Raw genomic sequence first — 20,041 nt, 5'->3', positions numbered from 1 at the left:
ACACAATGGTCTAATGCAGGCTAAAGGCCAATTTATGCTGACAACCCAGTCCTCTCAGACAGTGTCTGCGTAGGCCCCCCACCTTCGCAGACGCTCTGCGCGCACCTCCCAAAAATTGTGACCACCGCAGAAGCCTCGCAGACAAGAGGGATCTGATTGGTCCACTCTACATCCGCTGTACACGCACTTCCGCTTCCCTACTTTCCCGGTTTAGTTTGTTTTCACAACTGCCATTTTTAAAAACACGAGCGAAGATGGAGCAGCACGAAGAGCGGTTGATCGAGGAAGTGAGGAAGTATGTACATCTATACGACTCCAGTTCTAGTCATTATAAGTAACCGGAGGATAAACACTCCACTAACCACACCCACCAACTACTCCTAGCGATTTCGTGACTTCGCGCCCCCTTGCGTTGTGGCGGTGAATAACATCGCGCACGCCTATTACTCCCCGCTCAACGATAAATTACAACTGTCTGCGAAAAGCTATCTGCGAAAGCCTTGTCGCAAGAGCATGCAGAGGCCTTAATACATGGGTATTTGGTGAGTAGAAAATGGTCTGTGGCTAATACACACATGCCTTCAGCATCAGCATTGCCTTTTAGTGTCTGTACATGCCTAAGCATGATTCAGTTTGCGTAATGAGTATGTTTGTGCTCCAGGACACACAGGTGAACTCAACTTGGTGCACCTTCCCCTTCTGATTGGCTGCTTTTATGCAGTGGTGTTGTTGAGTACTCTGTTCAGGTGTCGTGTGTGGGGGGGGGTGTGATAACAAGGTTCTGTCACAAGCTAAATCTTCTATATTTTCCTTTTGATTCCTGTTTCCCATGCTGCCTATGATCTCATTGCATCCCCGTGTTGAGCGGAGCTGCTCCCAAGTGACAGTAATACATAGCCAATTCTCTTTTTCCACCCACTCCTCTTCTTTCTCTTCCTCTCCCAAGCCTCTCATCCTTTCATTTGCTTTCATCTTTATCTCTACAATAGGCTTCACACAATGTAACACTTCGTATAAATTGCCTTCTAACTTTCTGAATATCTCTCTGTCTCCCAGTTTAACTCTGCTGCACGGCAGCTCATCGAGCTCGACAAGGTGCCAGATGACTCTGCTGAGGGCACTTCCTCCTCCTCGTCCTCATCCTCCTCTTCCTCCTCCTCCTCAGGCCCCCAAGCCAACGGCTCACAAAAAGCGACAGGGGAGAAAAAGAACAGTAAGAAGCGCCACTCGTTTACCTCACTGACCATGTCCCATAAGCCATGCCTGGCCCCGCCGCCACAGCGCCACTCTATGGAGATCAGTGGGCCCGTGCTCATCAGCTCCTCGAACCCTACAGCAGCCGCACGCATCGGAGAGCTCAGTGGCGGTTTGTCCTCCAGCGCCCCTTCCCAGGTGAGCGAAAGAGCGACAGATGGATGACTTGCATGATTTTGTATCATCATGTAAGAAGAGCACAGAGATTCTTCAAGCTTGCAGCAATGCTTAGAAAATGTTCCAAGCCATTTGTCTAGTGTTCAGAAATAGCAGAACATTGTCATTTTGGGGACGACACTTATGAATATTCATGACTATCGAATTTATATTCGATATAAATATTCATGACTACCTGCAGCAAGATGCTTAAAATAGGCATGAATTTTCTGAGGAAGAAACTTTTAATGCTGGAAAATAATCCCATTTTCCATGTAGTTTGTTCCTCTTTAAAAAAAAAAAAAATTGTCACGTGACTGTGCAGTACAGAATAGCATTCATGCTCATGTCAGGAGGAGTAACAGCAGATCAATGCTGATTACACCGTCAGGGCGCACACACTTTCAGACACGGATATTGGATGTATAAACTGTACAGCAGACAAAACCATAAAAGCTCAGGTTATGATCCTGTTGTGGTCATCATGGATGCTACCTCATTATGGATACAGTATATGATTTTATTCTGTGCAGGATAAAAAACCTTGTATAAAGAGGGGGAAGGTGTGTGTGTGTGTGGCCTCAGAGGATCATGAGAGAACAAAGAAGGAACGAAATGCAAATGGTTCAGTCCCCAGCTCAGATGTGTTTCAACTGCACCAGCTTCCTTCTGTCTGCACTATGCCACATTCCAAGTCTCCGGAAGTCGTGGATGGGTGACTGCTTTCAACCTCACTGCCCGGGAAAAAAAAAAATCAATTTTTAATGTGGGCAGAGTAATGACAAAATGACAGCCAGCCTCTGAACTCCCACTGATATCTCAGAGACAGGTGTGGTGACATGACCTTGCTGCAGGAAGCTTCTAGATAGATACCACTGTTCTCAAATCAGAAGGTGCCGATTAATTTTCTATAATAGCACGGCTCTGACAGTAGTTCTGGCTGCAACATGAATGTTGTTCTAACATGTTAATCTGTATTAATTTAGTGGCAGTTGCTCCACATGCCATAAGGGGTGTGTGTGTGTGTATATATAATAATTTAAAGATTTTTAAAAAATTATTTAACCAAGAAAAATCTTTTTTCTTTCTGTAAAGAAACTTTTATTTAGAGGTTATGGAAGGAGTCTCCAGCGTCGGTGCTTTGAGGTTTAGGTAGTGAGGTTCGTGAGTTTTTCCACCACATTAAAGCAGATATGCAGAGCCATGGCCTTACTTTCGTTTATAAATGCTTTGAGACCTCAAGAATTGCATAGGAATAGTTTTAAGCGTTAAGAAAAATCTAATATAGTAAATTTTACGATAAAAATGATTCATATAGGTAGCGGTCTGAGTGAATGACCTTGACGTCTGTAACGTCACAGCAGGAAGTCTGTTGGTCTCATCGCCATTTCCGTTATACTAAAACACAGAGCTGACTGCAACTCCGATCCTCCATTTTGAGCTAATTTATCGCCATGCCATGTAGATGTGTTGCTGGCGGGTGTAGTAACACGACAGAAGGTGGATTTACGTTGCATTCATGGCCCAAGAATGTTCAAACTGCAAAGATTTGGATGCATTTTGCGAGAAGTTCACGGGCACGTTGGGCACCTACGAAGTGGTCTCTCCTCTGCTCTGCACATTTTACTGAGGACCCGTATGAAACCTCTGATCTGTTGAGCGTTGGCTATAAGCCCGTCTTGAAAGAGGGTGTAGTACCAAAACTACAAGACAAGGAAAGTATTTTATTTATTTATTTTAAAAAAGGAAAGCAAGTTCAGTTGGACCAGTTCTCCCAGAGTGTGAGCCAAGGGTTGTTGGTAAAACCCGAGACGGAACGGGACATGACCTATCGCTCAGGCAGTGACCTCCTCACGGTTGTTGCTAAAACCGGTGACGTCCCGTTCCGGGTTTTAGTAATTGTCTGAGCCGAGCAGTAATGGCAGAGTACTCAGTATGGAGAAAACGGAGAATGAGTGGACCAGCCGTCTGATTTCTCTGCTGGATATGCTTGCCTCAGCAGCAATATCTCACCCTTGCGTGGAAGAAGCGAGTGAGCGGAGAACTGAACGAACAACTGAAAGTCAGATTGTTTCAAAACAATCGGCCACAAGATCGGCCTTCAAGAAGCGAGAACACAGACGAGTAAGCTCCGACTCTCATTTGGATACAAAATACATCGTTTACCTGAATTTAGATTAATACATGTAACTTGTATTGTGTTTAAGTTACCAATATAAGATTATTTAATTTGCTTCAGAACGTGATTTGTCTCAGTTCATCTGATTATTTAATTAGCCTTTTACATTTTATCAGTGAAAAATGCATGCATGTACATGTATGTTGCATAAGTTATAACACCTATCCTGTTTTAATGAGAGTCAACTCAGTCAATGAAGTCAAATCAGTCTTAGTTGAGCAAATCGGTAACGGTATTTCTTACTTTCACCATAAATTTTTATTTATATGACTGGTCTATAGCAGTCAAAAGCCTCGGCTTTAAAACCGGTTACTGCTGTGACATCACGCACTCAGGACTGGCTAGTTCAGTGGGGCAGCTCGAATGGCAACTTTGCGTTTATTCCCCTTTATGCAGCATACAAGAGTCAAGGATGGAGATACTGTCCGTGCAGAAATTAATTTAAAAATAAAGGTTCTGCGTATCTGCTTTAAAGTCTTTAGGATGAAGGATTTTTCTCTGTCCTTCGTTAAGAAATTTAAAATGTTTGTCTTTGGCAAATTACTGTGGTATAAGAGGAATTAAAACACTTCAGGATGTGTGGAAGGAAACCGATTAATTAATGGTCATCCACTTTGTATCTTATAAGAGCATGGCCTTTTGTGTGCTTTTCCTTTTCACATTCCTAAGCACTGAGAAGGACCGATAAGTCACCTCTACGGAGACAGATTTGGAGTCTCTCAGGTTTCTGTCCAATCTGAAAGCTGTTGGCAGGGCAAAAGGAAGAGACAGAGCTGAGAAAGCACTGATCCTTATTCAGCCTTACTCGACTCTCTGCCGCCTGTGACGGAGGAATGAGGAAGGATCTGCATACTCGTTTACTTGATTTTTAGGAACTAACAGTGTCTCCACATTGATGGGAGTTTTGGGATAATCTGATGGTGTGGGGATGTTTTAGCAATCCTGTTATTATGTTGCAGACTTTAGGTTTCGTTAGCAAGGTTAGGATTACATTAAATGTAAGCAGGAATGATGGTGGTTAAAAATATTACCATAATGCTCAAAGCTGATTGGTCTTCTAGGTGTTGATTACAGTGGTGTCAGCTGCAAAACAAATAACAGGTTTCTGTTAATGTACTCACTTGAATGTTATTGTTTCTATAATGACTTGCACAGGTATATATGGAAGACACTTGACGTATTTTATTCCAAATAATAAATGGATTGTTGTTGAACATAGAAAAATGTTATTATTGATGTGCTTACCCTAAGTAAATGTTTCATAGAAGGAGTCTCCAGTATCAGTACTTTGTAACAGCCAATACGTTTGCGTTGTCTGGTTTCTGTGTAGCTAGCTGCATTTAATTTAAAAAAAAAAAAAAATTAGGGCTGTCAAAGTTAACGCGATGATAACGCGTTAACGCGATCTCAATTTATCGCGATTAAAAAAAATAGTGCCGTTAACGCAAATTCTAATTTGGCCCTGTGAGTCACCTGTAGTTCCTGTTGAGGCTTGTTGCGTGCTGCTTCAATGTGAGTGAATCATACGTCTGCGTAGAATCATACGTCATCCTCGCCGCCATATTGGATGTGGCAAAGTGGAGATTCTTCACCCGTCTCTGGTATAGCGTCTAGACAGTAGCCGAGAATAAAGATGCCTCATTCATGTGCTGCGTTTAACTGTACCAACAGGTTTACCGTCCAAACGAGATCACATGGGATTACCTTTCACAGGTGAGACTGGAAAAATACTTTTCAATACTGTTCCTTCAGTCTTCAGTTTCCCAGCTCATCTCCACGGGTAGGTGTAGTTATAAGCAGTGAGAATTAGATAATACAGTGCCACACTATGATGAATGTTTTTAACCTTTCTGAATGTGAAGGAATCAGTGATGTATTTTGTTTTGGTATGACGTTAGAACCTGGCCGAACTCAGTTTGGCGGTCATTCAGCTCACTTTATTCAACGAGAGTAGGTCTGTGTGGTGACTCAATAAATAAAACAGTACATTTTTATTTTCATTCACTATTTCCAGTTTTTCCACTATTTCCATCATTTATCATATTCAGTCTTGTAGGTTGGTTATTGTGGCCTCGGGTTTTGGTAGCTTGCTACGGTATGCTGACTGATTAGCTTACCTGAGCTATCTATCGCGTATCTGTCGCTAGTTTGCAGTGTACAGGGTATTTCGCACACTATTTATAACCATCACATTAAAAGTTATATGTGTTGTTTTGATGCCTGTTTGTTTCCCAAATATATACGTGTGTGTCTTAATGGGTGAATAAAAGGCATCGAGTTAAATATTATTGTAGAAAGGGGCTTTATGAAGTTCAGTCCATTTACTTGCATTGGTTTACGGGGAAGATTTGCCACATCCAATATGGCGGACACTCTGACGTATCCCAGCAACGGGCCACCAGCTCAATGCGGCGTCTATGTTTATATGTCTATGGTGAGTGATGGAAAAAGGTCTGTTAAACGGGAAGTTTCATTTCAAAAGTTTCATTTCAAAAGTAGAGTGTGATTGAGTTGGTTTTGGTATGCACTTTGCAGTTCTAAAATACTTTTTTAAAGTGAGATTTCAGTATGCTGTAGCACTGTGATATGACACTAAATGTCTTTATTGAAGTCCAACTGCAATTTATTTTTGTTTGCACAGCACTGTGAAGTCCTATAGGCTGTGACTGAATACAACTCCGGCACAAATGAAGTTTTATTTCATTATTTTCTTTTGTCACACGTCTGAACTGAGACACAGTAGTATGTGACTACATGTTTTATATTTGAGACTACAGCTCCCTAATCCATCACACAAAACACAAAATTGGATTTTATGTTCAGTACTGCCTAGTATGTGAGTGAATAAACTCCCTTACCGTTTTCTCTTGTCCCAGCAGTTTAAGAAGTACTTTTAGCATAAAATGTGTTCACCATTTTAATTGTAACATTTCACTTTAAAAGCCTTATTCATTTACATAGATTTAAAAAGAAATGCAGTTAATCGCGATTAACTATATGAAATCCTGAGATTAATTGCGATTTAAATTTTTTAATCGTTTGACAGCCCTTAAAAAATATATATATATATATAGTGTGTGTGTGTGTGTATATATATATATATATATATATATAATAAACACACACACACACACACACACACACACACACACACACACACAACCCCGATTCCAAAAAAGTTGGGACAAAGTACAAATTGTAAATAAAAACGGAATGCAATAATTTACAAATCTCAAAAACTGATATTGTATTCACAATAGAACATAGACAACATATCAAATGTCGAAAGTGAGACATTTTGAAATTTCATGACAGCAACACATCTCAAAAAAGTTGGGACGGGCAATAATGCCGCTTTTCCACTACAAACGCGGCTGAGTCGGGCTGAGCCGTGCCGTGCTGAGTCGAGCTGAGCGGGGCTGTTGGAGTTGCATTTCGACTACAACCGCGCTGAACCGTGCTGGCTGGAAGTGGGTGGACACATTGGGTGGAGTTAGCGAAAGTGGGTGGACGTCACGTGATGTCGTTAAGCAGCGCAAACAGTGACATCAGTGATCTTTTAAGCGGTAGTCTCACGACCCGAATAGTAAACAATAAACATGGAGGACATGGAGTCGTTAGTGTTGCTGGTCTTGGTGCTGTGGCTTGTTGTCACCGACAACGCTTACAGATACTGGCAAGAGCGTATAGATGAGGCGAGGCGCATAAGGCTTCAGAAATTCTCGTAATTTGTAATTCTTCTCCTTCTTCCGGGTTTACGGTGTTTACAGATCCCAGCGCGCTCCTCCTCACCAATCAGTGCACAGGGGAGTGTCTGCTCACGCCCCCAGCCTCACTCGGCTCGGTTTGGCTCGCTTCAGCCCCACTCCAAAACGGTGCGAGTTTTAGGGGCTAAGCAGAGCTGAAGCGAGCTGAGTCGTGCTGGTTTTTGGTAGTCGAAACGCGAGCCGTGTCGGGCTGAAGTGAGCTGAAGCGAGCTGAAGTGAGCTGAAAAAGGGTAGTGGAAAAGGGCCATAAGAGGCTGGAAAAGTTAAAGGAACAACTGGAAGACCAAATTGCAACTCATTAGGTCAATTGGCAATAGGTCATTAACATGACTGGGTATAAAAAGAGCATCTTGGAGTGGCAGTGGCTCTCAGAAGTAAAGATGGGAAGAGGATCACCAATCCCCCTAATTCTGCGCCGACAAATAGTGGAGCAATATCAGAAAGGAGTTCGACAGTGTAAAATTTCAAAGAGTTTGAACATATCATCTACAGTGCATAATATCATCAAAAGATTCAGAGAATCTGGAAGAATCTCTGTGCGTAAGGGTCAAGGCTGGAAAGCCATACTGGGTGCCCGTGATCTTCGGGCCCTTAGATGGCACTGCATCACATACAGGCATGCTTCTGTATTGGAAATCACAAAATGGGCTCAGGAATATTTCCAGAGAACATTATCTGTGAACACAATTCACCGTGCCATCCGCCGTTGCCAGCTAAAACTCTATATTTCAAAGAAGAAGCCGTATCTAAACATGATCCAGAAACACAGACATCTTCTCTGGGCCAAGGCTCATTTAAAATGGACTGTGGCAAAGTGGAAAACTGTTCTGTGGTCGGACGAATCAAAATTTGAAGTTCTTTATGGAAATCAAGGACGCCGTGTCATTTGGACTAAAGAGGAGAAGGACGACCCAAGTTGTTATCAGCACTCAGTTCAGAAGCCTGCATCTCTGATGGTATGGGGTTGCATTAGTGCGTGTGGCATGGGCATCTTGCACATCTGGAAAGACCATCAATGCTGAAAGGTTCATCTGGGTTCTAGAGCAACATATGCTCCCATCCAGACGATGTCTCTTTCAGGGAAGACCTTGCATTTTCCAACATGACAATGCCAAACCACATACTGCATCAATTACAGCATCATGGCTGCGTAGAAGAAGGGTCCGGGTACTGAACTGGCCAGCCTGCAGTCCAGATCTTATACCCATAGAAAACATTTGGCGCATCATTAAACGGAAGATACGACAAAAAAGACCTAAGACAGTTGAGCAACTAGAATCCTACATTAGACAAGAATGGGTTAACATTTCTATCCCTAAACTTGAGCAACTTGTCTCCTCAGTCCCCAGACGTTTACAGACTGTTGTAAAGAGAAAAGGGGATGTTCCATGGTGGTAAACACGGCCTTGTCCCAACTTTTTTGAGATGTGTTGTCATGAAATTTAAAATCACCTGATTTTTCTCTTTATATGATACATTTTCTCAGTTTAAACATTTGATATGTCATCTATGTTCTATTCTGAATAAAATATGGAATTTTGAAACTTCCACATCATTGGATTCTGTTTTTATTTACAATTTGTACTTTGTCCCAACTTTTTTGGAATCGGGGTTTTGTGTGATATACAAGACTAGCTGTGATTTTTATCTTATTCAAGTGTAACTTCACCCACTGCATAATTATCCCCCCCCCCCCAAAAAAAAAAAACTGAAGGGGTTGGGCAAAGGGGCAGTTGGGGGTTGGATGTCTGAGGCAGGAGTCACTCAGTGAGTCTTGATCAGTATAGACCCTTTTCACTCACGTGACCTTCGTAAACGCAACCGCCATTTTGGACATGAAGAAATAACGGTTTATGGCACAGACCCTTTCGGTTCTCGCTCATCTAGCTGCTACAATGAGTGCTTAGACTGCAACAATAATACCTAACACACATTTAAGTATCCGTCGTGAAGACGTGAAACTCGTCGAGTGACGAGTGTGTTCATTGATAAGCTAACACAATCTAAAAGTAGACATACCATCACACTGCCCTGGCGCTGTGTACAGTTTACCTTCTATGGTTTGTGCACTCACTATTTGCCATTACTTTCTCCAACCCAGTGTTCGAACTATGCCGATATTTTCGGGGGGTCCCTTTTTTTTCCCTTGGGAGGGTGCTTGCGCTTGTCTGAGTGCGGCTCTCCAAACACATGAGAAGCCTATCTTACGCACATATCACGCGGACTCCACACCTCCACACACGCATCGCATCTGAAGTCATAACTCATCAGGGGAAATCATGTCCGCATTGGCATGTTCAGAAAACAACCTCGCGTCAACAATGATGCCACACGCAAGAAAAAAAAGTCAGGCTACTCAACACATCTGATCCACAGCAGCACCAAAGCATCACTGGAAATCATGTCAACAACCAATCTTCCATTTCAACACGCGTCAACAAACAAATGGCACCACAAACATGAACGAATCGGTCAGGCTACAGATTCCAAACCCACAGCAGACGAATAATTAAATGCATCTTACCTTAAAGCAGAATCGACCACTAAGGAAGTCTGTTGGCACACTTCCTTTCTACTAGTTTGTGTCCCCAACCTGGCAGCAGCAGTCGTTGTCATATTGGTTTATTTTATCTTTGATGTAAACACAGCACTTCAGATATGCAAATGCTTCCCATTACACACGATTGCTATGTCAATAAACATCATTTTGCCAATATTTTAGAGACCATCCATCTTCTCCGTCGGTCAGCATCTGTCGGGATCCGATAAAATGATAAATCTTGCCTTGTGTGTTGATGGTTACTACATCCAGGTACACAACAATATAATGGCATGATGGAAGTCTTGCTGAAAGTAAAAACTTTCTTTGATGGCTATATTCCTTTCGATGCTTTGCTGTCGTTCCTCGTTGTTGGCTGTGGTAGACTACTGGTAGTTCATGTCCAAAATGGCGGCCGCGTTTGTCATGACGTCACGTGGGAAGGGTCCATACCTTTTGAAAATGAACAGTTTTACAGACTCCCACTCAAGGGTGGGGGCTGGGAAGGTGGGATGCCCAGCTCTGATTAGAGGGCATTTATTTATTATTTGAAATAAAAAAAATAATAATCATAATAATTCATGACGTAGAGAAGACCTAAACTCTCGACTCTACATCAGCATCGGCCTTGCAAGGTCCAGGATGATTTTAGCCAGCAGATAGTGTTTTAAGCCATTTTCAACCCTGTTTTTATTAAAAAAAAAAAACGATCACAGTACAGACGACGTATCATTTTTGTTTACAGCTAAAAAACACATTTAAGTGTGCAGTACCTCTTTTAAGTTAAAGTGGCTGGGAGGAGAACTTGTAGAAGTGAACTTGGTTTTTGGGCATTTCACAAAATTAAATGTCACCATAAAGTGATAAAATATGATGTGGTGGTGGTTGTTTGGGGGGTGGGGTTGTTAAATCCATTATGCTTTCAGGTTGTCCATCTGTCTTTCCAGGTAATTCTGATTGCCATGATATGTCAAGAACAAGTGTTTGAAAGTTTGCAGGATTTATTTGGAATTATCACTGTAACCAGAAGAATTGATTGATTGGATCAATTCCAAAATCTAAAATAGTGTTTAATTGCTTCCTTCATGTTTGTTACACAGAGATGTTACTTCCATGTTCATGTTCAGGAACTCGAGGCTCTTTTTTTTTTTTTTTTGGTGGGGGGGGGCGCTAGCCATTGGTCTGTCCATTCACCTGTCCAAGATTCTTGCGATATCTCAAGAACGAGTGGTCACATGGTTGTAGGATTTACATGGCGTTATTGTGACCAGCAGATGAACTGATTTAGATTTTTAATTGATCCGAACAAGGTCAGAGGTCTGTAATAGTTTTTCTTTAATAACTTCCTTCATGTTCGAAGTATATTTTAAGGGTATTTCTGGTGTACAAATTGGTCACAAGTGCCCCTTTTCCACCAAAGCAGTTCCAGGGCTGGTTCGGGGCCAGTGCTTAGTTTGGAACCGGGTTTTCTGTTTCCACTGACAAAGAACTGGCTCTGGGGCCAGAAAAACCGGTTCCAGGCTAGCACCAACTCTCTGCTGGGCCAGAGGAAAGAACCGCTTATGTCAGCGGGGGGGCGGAGTTATTAAGACCAACAACAATAACAAGACCGCGAAAGATCACCATTTTTAAGCGATGAGAAGCCGCAGCTGTACAAACGCTTAGTCATCCATTATTATTATTGTTGTTGCTGCTGTTGCTTCTTCCGTGTTGTTTTTGCTTCGATATTCGCGCCAAGGTTTATGCAAACGTAGCGACGTAACTGACGTGTACAGTGACGTAACGACGTAACTGACGTATACAGCGACGTAATGACATGGCTTCCCTTAGCACCGCGAGCGATGGAAAAGCAAACTGGTTCTCAGCTGGCTCGCAAGTTGAACGAGTTGTGAACCAGCACTGGCCCTGAACCAGCCCTGGAGCTGATTTGGTGGAAAAGAGACAAAGAAGGACTAGACTTGTTGGTCCCAGAGGCATTGCTTTCAATGCTACTGGTCAGGCTTGTAGTACTCGAGTCCAGGATTCGGACTTGAGTCCGATTCGTGCCCTAATTTTAAGAACTCATGACTTGAGTACTGATGACTCAGGCTACGTTTACATTAGACCGTATCTGTCTCGTTTTCTTCGCAGATGCACTGTCCGTTTACATTAAACCGCCTGGAAACGCCGGGAAACGGGAATCCGCCAGCGTCCACGTATTCAATCCAGATCGTGTCAGCTCCAGTGCTGTGTAAACATTCAGAATACGCGGATACGCTGTGCTGAGCTCTAGCTGGCGTCTTATTGGACAACGTCACTGTGACATCCACCTTCCTGATTCGCTGGCGTTGGTCATGTGACGCGACTGCTGAAAAACGGCGCGGACTTCCGCCTTGTATCACCTTTCATTAAAGAGTATAAAAGTATGAAAATACTGCAAATACTGATACAAATACTGCCCATTGTGTAGTTATGATTGTCTTTAGGCTTGCCATCCTTCCACTTGCAAGTAGTAAGTGATGTGCGCTGGGATCACACACACAGCGGCTCAGTCCCGAATCGTGGCTTGTGCACTTCACTCGCGCGCTCTGTGAGCTGCGCAGGGCCGGAGTGCGCACCCTCCAGAGGGCACTCGCTGTTCAGGGTGGAGTGATTTGGAGCGCAGGATGCCTGCGGAGCCGAGCATATCCGTGTATTGGCGTTGCTATGTGCACGCAAATCGTGTATTGGTGTTGCTGTGTGCACGCTAATCGTTTTAAAAACGTTAATCTGATGATCCGCTGATACGGTCTAATGTAAACATGGGCTCAGACCTGTGCATTAACTGCATTCGGATTTGTAAATTGGAGACGAGGACTCTGATTTTTTTTTTTTGGTAACATGCTATAATAATTTGGCATAAGATATTTATATCTGCATTAATTTTTATAGTGGAGCTCCCAGCGGAGCACCATACCTAAGAAAAATGGTAAACCCATCGAGTCGATTTTTTTTGTGGTTTGTACGTGTACCATCAGTCATACACACCGCCTAGTGGCCAGTTCTGCTTTTAGGCAGTGCCTAAATCTATATATTACTAATTTTGTGCAAGAGAATGCACATTCACCTGTTCATGTGTCATGTTCAGGAACAAACTAACGTTAATGGCGCTAAAATGCCTGGAGAGACGGTCTTAGGATTGTCCGCTTTGCTTCTCGTGTAGTGGAGAAAAATGCACTGCTATGTGTTCCATATGTAGAAGAACTATCGAGGAGATGACTGGGACAACCTCAAACTTCAGTCGTCATTTGGCAAGACTCCACCCAGAGAAGTAAGTGACACACTATGTTCATTGCTCTGTTGCTAGCACGGCTTGCTTGCTGAGCGATGAACTAGCTAGTGTTAACCCTCTCTCATGTTATTTGCCCTGTTGATCGTGAGGCTTGCTGAGTGACGAACAAGTTTTTTTTTTTTTTTTATCTGTAGTCTATTAACTAAAACGGGGCAGTCAAGCAGTAACATTAGTCCAACACAGTAGTAGAGACGGTTTCACATAAAACCAATGGTGCGGTTGGAGTCTTGTTCTCAGACTCGACTCAAAATTTTCTTTAATGACTTGGACTTGACTCTTACTCCGAGATTTGACTCAGACTCGAGGTTTAGTGACTTGACTACAACACTGCTACTGGTGTCAGGTTCGGCTTGTTTCTTGGTTTAAAAATTTGTTGTAACGTTGCTGTGGTTTAAGATGAATAAAACACCTTTGAGATGTGAGAAGTTCAAACTGGGAACACACGCACATTTAGGCAATACTTTTAAAATTTTTTTGCTTGAGTTAGTATTTTGTTCTATTGTTCGACCCCATTCCAGTTGGTGATTCGGTGTCTGGTTTGTGCAACTGCTTCTTTGTAGAAATGTAGAGTTTTACAGCATGTTTGTATCGTACCTCTCTGTTTTATATAAACTCTCCCTTTTTTTGAAGACCTGCTAGCTCCATTTCCTTTGTGTTTTGTGTCTATAATTGGACTCCTATTTTTAGTTACACCAGCGCTGTTTTATTGTTTGCCTGTTCATGATACTGCAGTAAACATGTTCAGCACAACTCAGTAGCCTGAGGCCCCTCGAATCTCATCTCGCTCCCTCTCACTCTTTACATCTGTCTGTTTTTATCCTTCTATTTCCCCTTATCTGTTTCACATCCTGCTATCCCTTGTTTTTTCCCTCCCCCGCATATGCTTTCTTAACTGACAGCCAACTTGTTCCCTGGGCTCCGCTGTAATTAATTCAATTTAGTCCATGTTGCTGCTTTACGTCGACTGGCAGACGCCTGGTGCCAGTGGTGAAACTCCCTAAAATCAGCAAACAGTCTCAGCAATGTTGCACCTCTCGTTTTATTCTTGAATAATGAAGTCATAAAGCAGTAGGAGCCTTCAGTCACGCAATCCTTCTCTCCGTCACACTCCCTCTCATTTTAAAGGGCTGTAATCAAGTCTTTTTAAACATTCCTGTCTGGTTGTTTCAATGCTAATAATTAACAACATGATCTATATGCCACAAAAGTGCATTCATGCTTGTAACATGAAACACACCTCACGCTTCTTCTAATACTCCATGAGACCATGTTATGCTTTCCTGGTTTAAGTTACAGAACTATGTCATGCAGCTCACCAAACGTGACCCATCTCACCTATCTGTCCATTTTTCCCCCCCTCCATCTTTACTTTAAAAGGATGGAGTTAAGAAGCGAAAATCAAACCCTGTGTGAGAGGATATGAGGACATAGGAATTGGAAGGACAGTTAAAGGAGAGAAGAAGCTGTGTCTGAGGAAAGGACAGATGCAGGGTTATGAGAGAAAGGAGTGAAAGAGGAGGAGTGACTCTAACAGCACATTAATATTTATAATATGAATTTCTCTGAATTTTAACTCCACTAGGAATTGTTTTTGGCAGTGGGAGAGTGATTTGAAGCCAGCCGTTTGGACTCTTCCCTCAGCTGAAATATGACTAGTTTCTTGCTTCACAAACGTGCATGTGCAGACAACTTTTACTGATTTGAACTCCATCTGATCATTTTTTGTGGAGTAAAACAATTGATCTTTATGTTTTGTGGATAGAAAAAGACCAGATCAGGCCAGACATCAAGCTCATTTTGGTGATGTTCTATGAAGCCCATATTCATAAATCGTTATAACTCTGCTTAAGATTCTTATAAAGCTCATGCTTCCTTGATAGCTCATTATGCTGCCATGCAGCATACCGCACAGTAATAACGTGCATAGTTATAAAGCCTCATGATGCATTATGAAGCATGTTCGATTTATGAACAATTATAAAACAAGAAGGGCGCTTGGTAGAGTGTGTACCTCTGCCAGGCCACATATCAGCATCAAAATCAAATCACTTGAACCCTGGATGATACTAAAGCTGTACACCAAATTTCATCAAAATCCGTTCACTACTTTTGAGTTATGTTGGGAACAGACAAAAAAAAAAATCATGGATCAGCATACATATGTGGATTTGCATCAAAATCTCATCAATTGTTCCTTGGCCCGTGGCCAACCTTTCCTCCAAATTTCATCAAAATCTGTTAATTACTTTTTGAGTTACATTGGGAACGGCCAAAAAAACAAAACAAAACTTGTGGACCCACATTCTCCAGATTTGCATCAAAATTGAACCAGTTGTTCCTTGGCCCATGGCCTATGCTTCCTCGAAATTTCATCAAAATCTGTTCACTACCTTTTGAGTTATGTTTGGAGCAACAAACGGAGGTGAAAATGTAACCTCCTCCAACAAGTTGGAGGGAAACATTGAGTGCTTGTTAAAGTAGGATGCTATTAACCTTGTAATATGTTTTCTTTTTTAAAAATAATCATTACTATATTTACAATTACAGCTGCTTTAGAAAGATTATACAGTGCACCTGGAGTTACAATAAGCCAGTGTAGCATAATGATTCAAGGTTATCAATGAGTTATTCGTCAGTCTTTTCACAGAAATGATGCATGTGGACAGACTGTATAGCAAGTGTTATGCTATTGTATGTAGAAATCTCATGAATACATGCATTCAGATGTATTATTATATGCCTTAATATGATTGCAAGACTGTAGAGAATCAGTGTGTAATTCAGAGCTATTAATTTGAAAACGTATTCGAAATAAATTGTCATTTCATGTTTTGTTTCAGGTGACCAGTAGCCTGTTAAGACTTTTATCCCCCCCCCCCTTCTAATTTAATCTTGGCCAATTTCCACACCTTTATACAGCAGCCTATGCCTTCTTGTGCCATATTAAGACTAACTTGACTGTTCAAGCTAATTTAAAGTGTAGTTAAACCTTGATCGACAAACACTGACAGCAATAGTTTCAATGACGCAAGTAGTTGAACAACTGTTTTGTTTGTTGTATGTTTCCATACAGTATGTCCACCATTTGGATATTTATGTAAGTTATGCAATTTAAATGTGAACAGTGCACAGACAATTGGTGCACCAGAAAAGTGTACACCTTATCCCTGGAAGTCCAAGAGAACATAATTGACCTGATCTGGGTGGGAGGAATGGTCCCCTGTCAATCACAGTGACACTGGCCAAGCATGGGTATCTGTGAGCTCAGGTATGCAGAAGAGGGTAGATAGCGCGTTCCTCAAAATGTGTTCAGCTGCCCTGGGATGTAATTTGAAAAGATGGTATGTTTATAATCGCATAGGACACATGAGGTCACCTTCACTCTCGGCAGTTAGTGCGAGAGTGAGCTATTAGTTGGGAAATAACAATGATGGAAACATACAAAGGTCCTACTAGTACCCATGCCCCAAGTATTCATATGTCTCGGTCACAGAGGAAGTTTGGAAGCTTTAGTTTCGAAGAGTGAATTTCCCACCTTCCAGGCACTCTGAAGCATAAAAGTTTAGTCTGTTATTCAAGTCTCACATGCTCTAAATCTCAACACATTTCACGTTTTTAAATCAGAACACACACATGCATCTGGCAGCTTTAACTTGGCCTCATTGTGGTCATGCACAATTTATTCCACGTAATAACTTTTAGCACTTCGTGTTCTGGAACATGTGAGCAAGAAAGAGGTACTTTCAGGTCATGCAGTTGGCAGGCTAGAGATAATTCTGGACCAAGGGAATAGGATAAAGGTGTCCATGATTGATGTGTCCTCTCGGCAGCTATACAATATGCAGAATCATTGCAAAAAGACTTCCTGTGCACCGTGAGAATGAGCCCAGGAAATTGAATCAGATTTAAAAGGAACTGGAGGATGTTATCCTTTCTGTAGAATTATTGCTTAACCCATGTCCCAGTTGACTCCTATTTTTGGTTCTTGTGTGAATCTGCATTTAAACTTGTTTTACGTTCCAAGTGAGGCTTATTCAAGCTTCTTTTCCTTTATTGTTCTTTTTAGGCCTCCTGAGATTTTCAGCATTCTCACTTTTTGAAACATTTTTTGTTTCTGCTTGTGACTGGTGTGAAATTTCTCCTCCACTTTTCTGCTTATGTTCGATGCACATGTAACTATATGATGCAAAAGTAGTTTTTAAATCTGCCAGCCTGCACTTTTGGTTTATTCTTGCTATTTTCAAAGCTTTGTTTTGTGGCATTGGTTACCAGTGTTCATATTTATGACTAATTGTTCTGTTAGGTGGCCATAAAATATCTGTTAAGTATGGACCCTTTTCACGTGACGTCACGACAAACGCGGCCGCCATTTTGGACGTGTACTACCATTAGTTTACCACAGCCAACATTGAGGAACGGCAGCAAAGAAAGTTTTTACTTTCAGCAAGACTTCCATCATGCCACTATATTGTTGTGCACCTGGATGTAGTAACCATCAACAAACAAGGCAAGGTTTATCATTTTATCGGATCCCGACGGAGAAGATGGATAGCGGCCATTAACAGATTGGCAGCCCTCGGCATACTAACGCTTGTGTAGTGACCACTTTGTTGGAGGTAAGACGAATAAAATTAGCCAGAAAAGGCATTACATTGCTGTTAACATTCTGTGGCGGCGAGTGTGTAACCAAATAGGCTAAAATAACCCATTGTAACCTCTTTGTTCTTCTGTAGTAGCTATTGTTGACTAGCTAATGTCAACAAGCAGCTGGTATGTTACTGTAGCAATGCTTACGTTCAGTCATTTGGATGACTGTTAAAACCTTTCAGTCTCAAGTTTTTCCTTTACTGTATTTACTAGTTTACTGTAATTATGATCTGGCAGCTATTTACACCGGATCCAGTATAAATAGCTGCCGGAGCCAACGTCCGAGGTTCCGGAGCGCGCTCCGGCTTGCTCTCCCTCAAATTAAGCGGCGCGCGCCGGCTTGCTCCCGGAGTGCTCCGGCCGAGGTTCCCCTCAAATTAAGCAGCGCGTGCCGGCTTGCTCCGGAGCAAGCCGGAGCGCGCTCCGTAACCTCGGCCGGAGCACTCCTGGAGCAAGCCGGAGCGCCCTCCGGAACCTCGGCCGGAGCACTCCTGGAGCAAGCCGGAGCGCGCTCCGGAACCTCGGACGTTGGCGTGTATGTGTATGGCGATGGGTTTTTAATGACATAGGTATACAGATCATGTGGGCCGAAGTCAGGTAAAGACGAGGGCTTCGTGTACTTCCGTACGTCAGTGAACAATCCTGGTGGAAGCAGGTAAACGTCGTTCTCTAAGCCTGCTAACCTCAATTTTTGCAAATACCTCTCCCTCTGCTCGCCCTGTAAATGCCCTACGTCGCTGGATAGTGAAGGTGTTTTCTGCATCTCGCTCCTTTTTCTTTTATGTTTTTCGTTTGTCGCCTTCCTCGCATTCAAACTGATTCGAGCCGAAGTCCACTACATGTCCAAAATGGCGGTCGCGTTTACGAAGGTCACGTGACTGAAAAGGGTCCATAGACCCCTTTCACTGACGTCACCCAAAACCGGAAGTAAACAGACCCTGCGCCATTTTGGAAGACCAACAAACTCGTGATTAGGGGAAAATAACGGCAGCGGTATGTGAAGCCACGAGAATAAAGTGGAGTGGCAAACGACTTAAACAAATCTGAGCTCTTTTATTTATGATTTATTGGCCCAACAGTAGACTTGAAAGAAACCTGTATGAGACTTGGCAAAAAACTGTGGATATAATGGATAAGTCTGTGCATGATCTGTGGACATTTGAGGTAAGTAAACGCAAGAAATTCAGATTTAAAACATGCTAAATTGGCCCCAAGTTGATAACTGTATGAGGAGCAAGCCTCCCAGACTTTTACAATTTTTAATAATAATAATAATTTAGGATGGTTTGGGGCTTGCTCGCTGCTGCCAGGTTGGTTGTTGAGTAGCCTGACTTTTTTTTTTTCTTGCGTGTGGTATCATTGTTGACGCGAGGTTGTTTTTTGATGCCAATGCGGACACGATTTCCCCTGATGAGTTATGACTTCAGACGCGATGCGTGTGTGGAGGTGTGGAGTCCGCGTGATATGTGCGTAAGATGGGCTTCTCATGTGTTTGGAGATCCGCGCTCCGAGACAAGCGCAAGCACCCCCCCAAGGGAAAAAAAGGGACCCCCCGAAAATATCGGCATAGTTCGAACACTGATTGTAGGCACTGGGTGTAAACAACAAATAGTTTACAATGTCTGGGTAGCAAACAGATGGCAGAATTGGTGTCCGGTCCTCCTTATGTTTCCATTCTCCCTTGCCGCGAGTCTTATCATATGGGTCAAACCCATCAATCACAGCCAGTTTCTCCACATACCGTGCCCTTGCAGCTGGTAATGTACTCACATAACCCGAATTATCATCCATCGTGTCACTTTACTCTCGCTCGTACTTTGTTTTATATTGAGAGTGCATGTACTTGGTCTTCCAATATGGCGCCTAACAAAATCTCGCGGTGCGGTGACGTCATGTGAAAGGGGTCTATAACACACTGAAGAAGCGTTCTTATTTCTTGTATGGTTCAATAGCAAGTAGCTGATTTTTACCTGCTTAATGTGAAAAAGGCAAGCACACACCGAAAAGAAATAAAGACGGTTCAAAAGCAGGATTCAGAAATAGACCGAGTAGATGAGGAAATACTTTATGGATAATGTGGATCCCTCCAGTCAAACAAGTGTATTTGTTTTGATGAAGACATGGATTTACAATAATGTTGACATAAAAAGCCGTGCTGGTGTAAGGACAGGCCTTGGCAAAGCATTGAC

General features: G+C 42.4%; 1 protein-coding gene across 2 annotated transcripts in view; it reads left to right on the top strand.

The window, feature by feature from the left end:
* The window catches only part of sh3rf1 (SH3 domain containing ring finger 1), a 103,777-nt gene that overhangs the window by 60,901 nt on the left and 22,835 nt on the right, over positions 1-20,041 (top strand). For both annotated transcript variants that reach the window (XM_060914007.1, XM_060914006.1), the window contains exon 5: positions 1,057-1,392. In XM_060914007.1, the coding sequence (XP_060769990.1) occupies positions 1,057-1,392 (336 nt within the window). The remainder of the gene's footprint in view (positions 1-1,056; positions 1,393-20,041) is intronic.

The sequence above is a fragment of the Neoarius graeffei genome, chromosome 2, assembly GCF_027579695.1.
Source record: "Neoarius graeffei isolate fNeoGra1 chromosome 2, fNeoGra1.pri, whole genome shotgun sequence".
NCBI classification, from domain to species: Eukaryota; Metazoa; Chordata; class Actinopteri; order Siluriformes; family Ariidae; genus Neoarius; species Neoarius graeffei.
The sequence above is the reverse complement of the archived record's forward strand: the minus strand, read 5'-3'. Positions and strand labels throughout refer to the sequence as shown.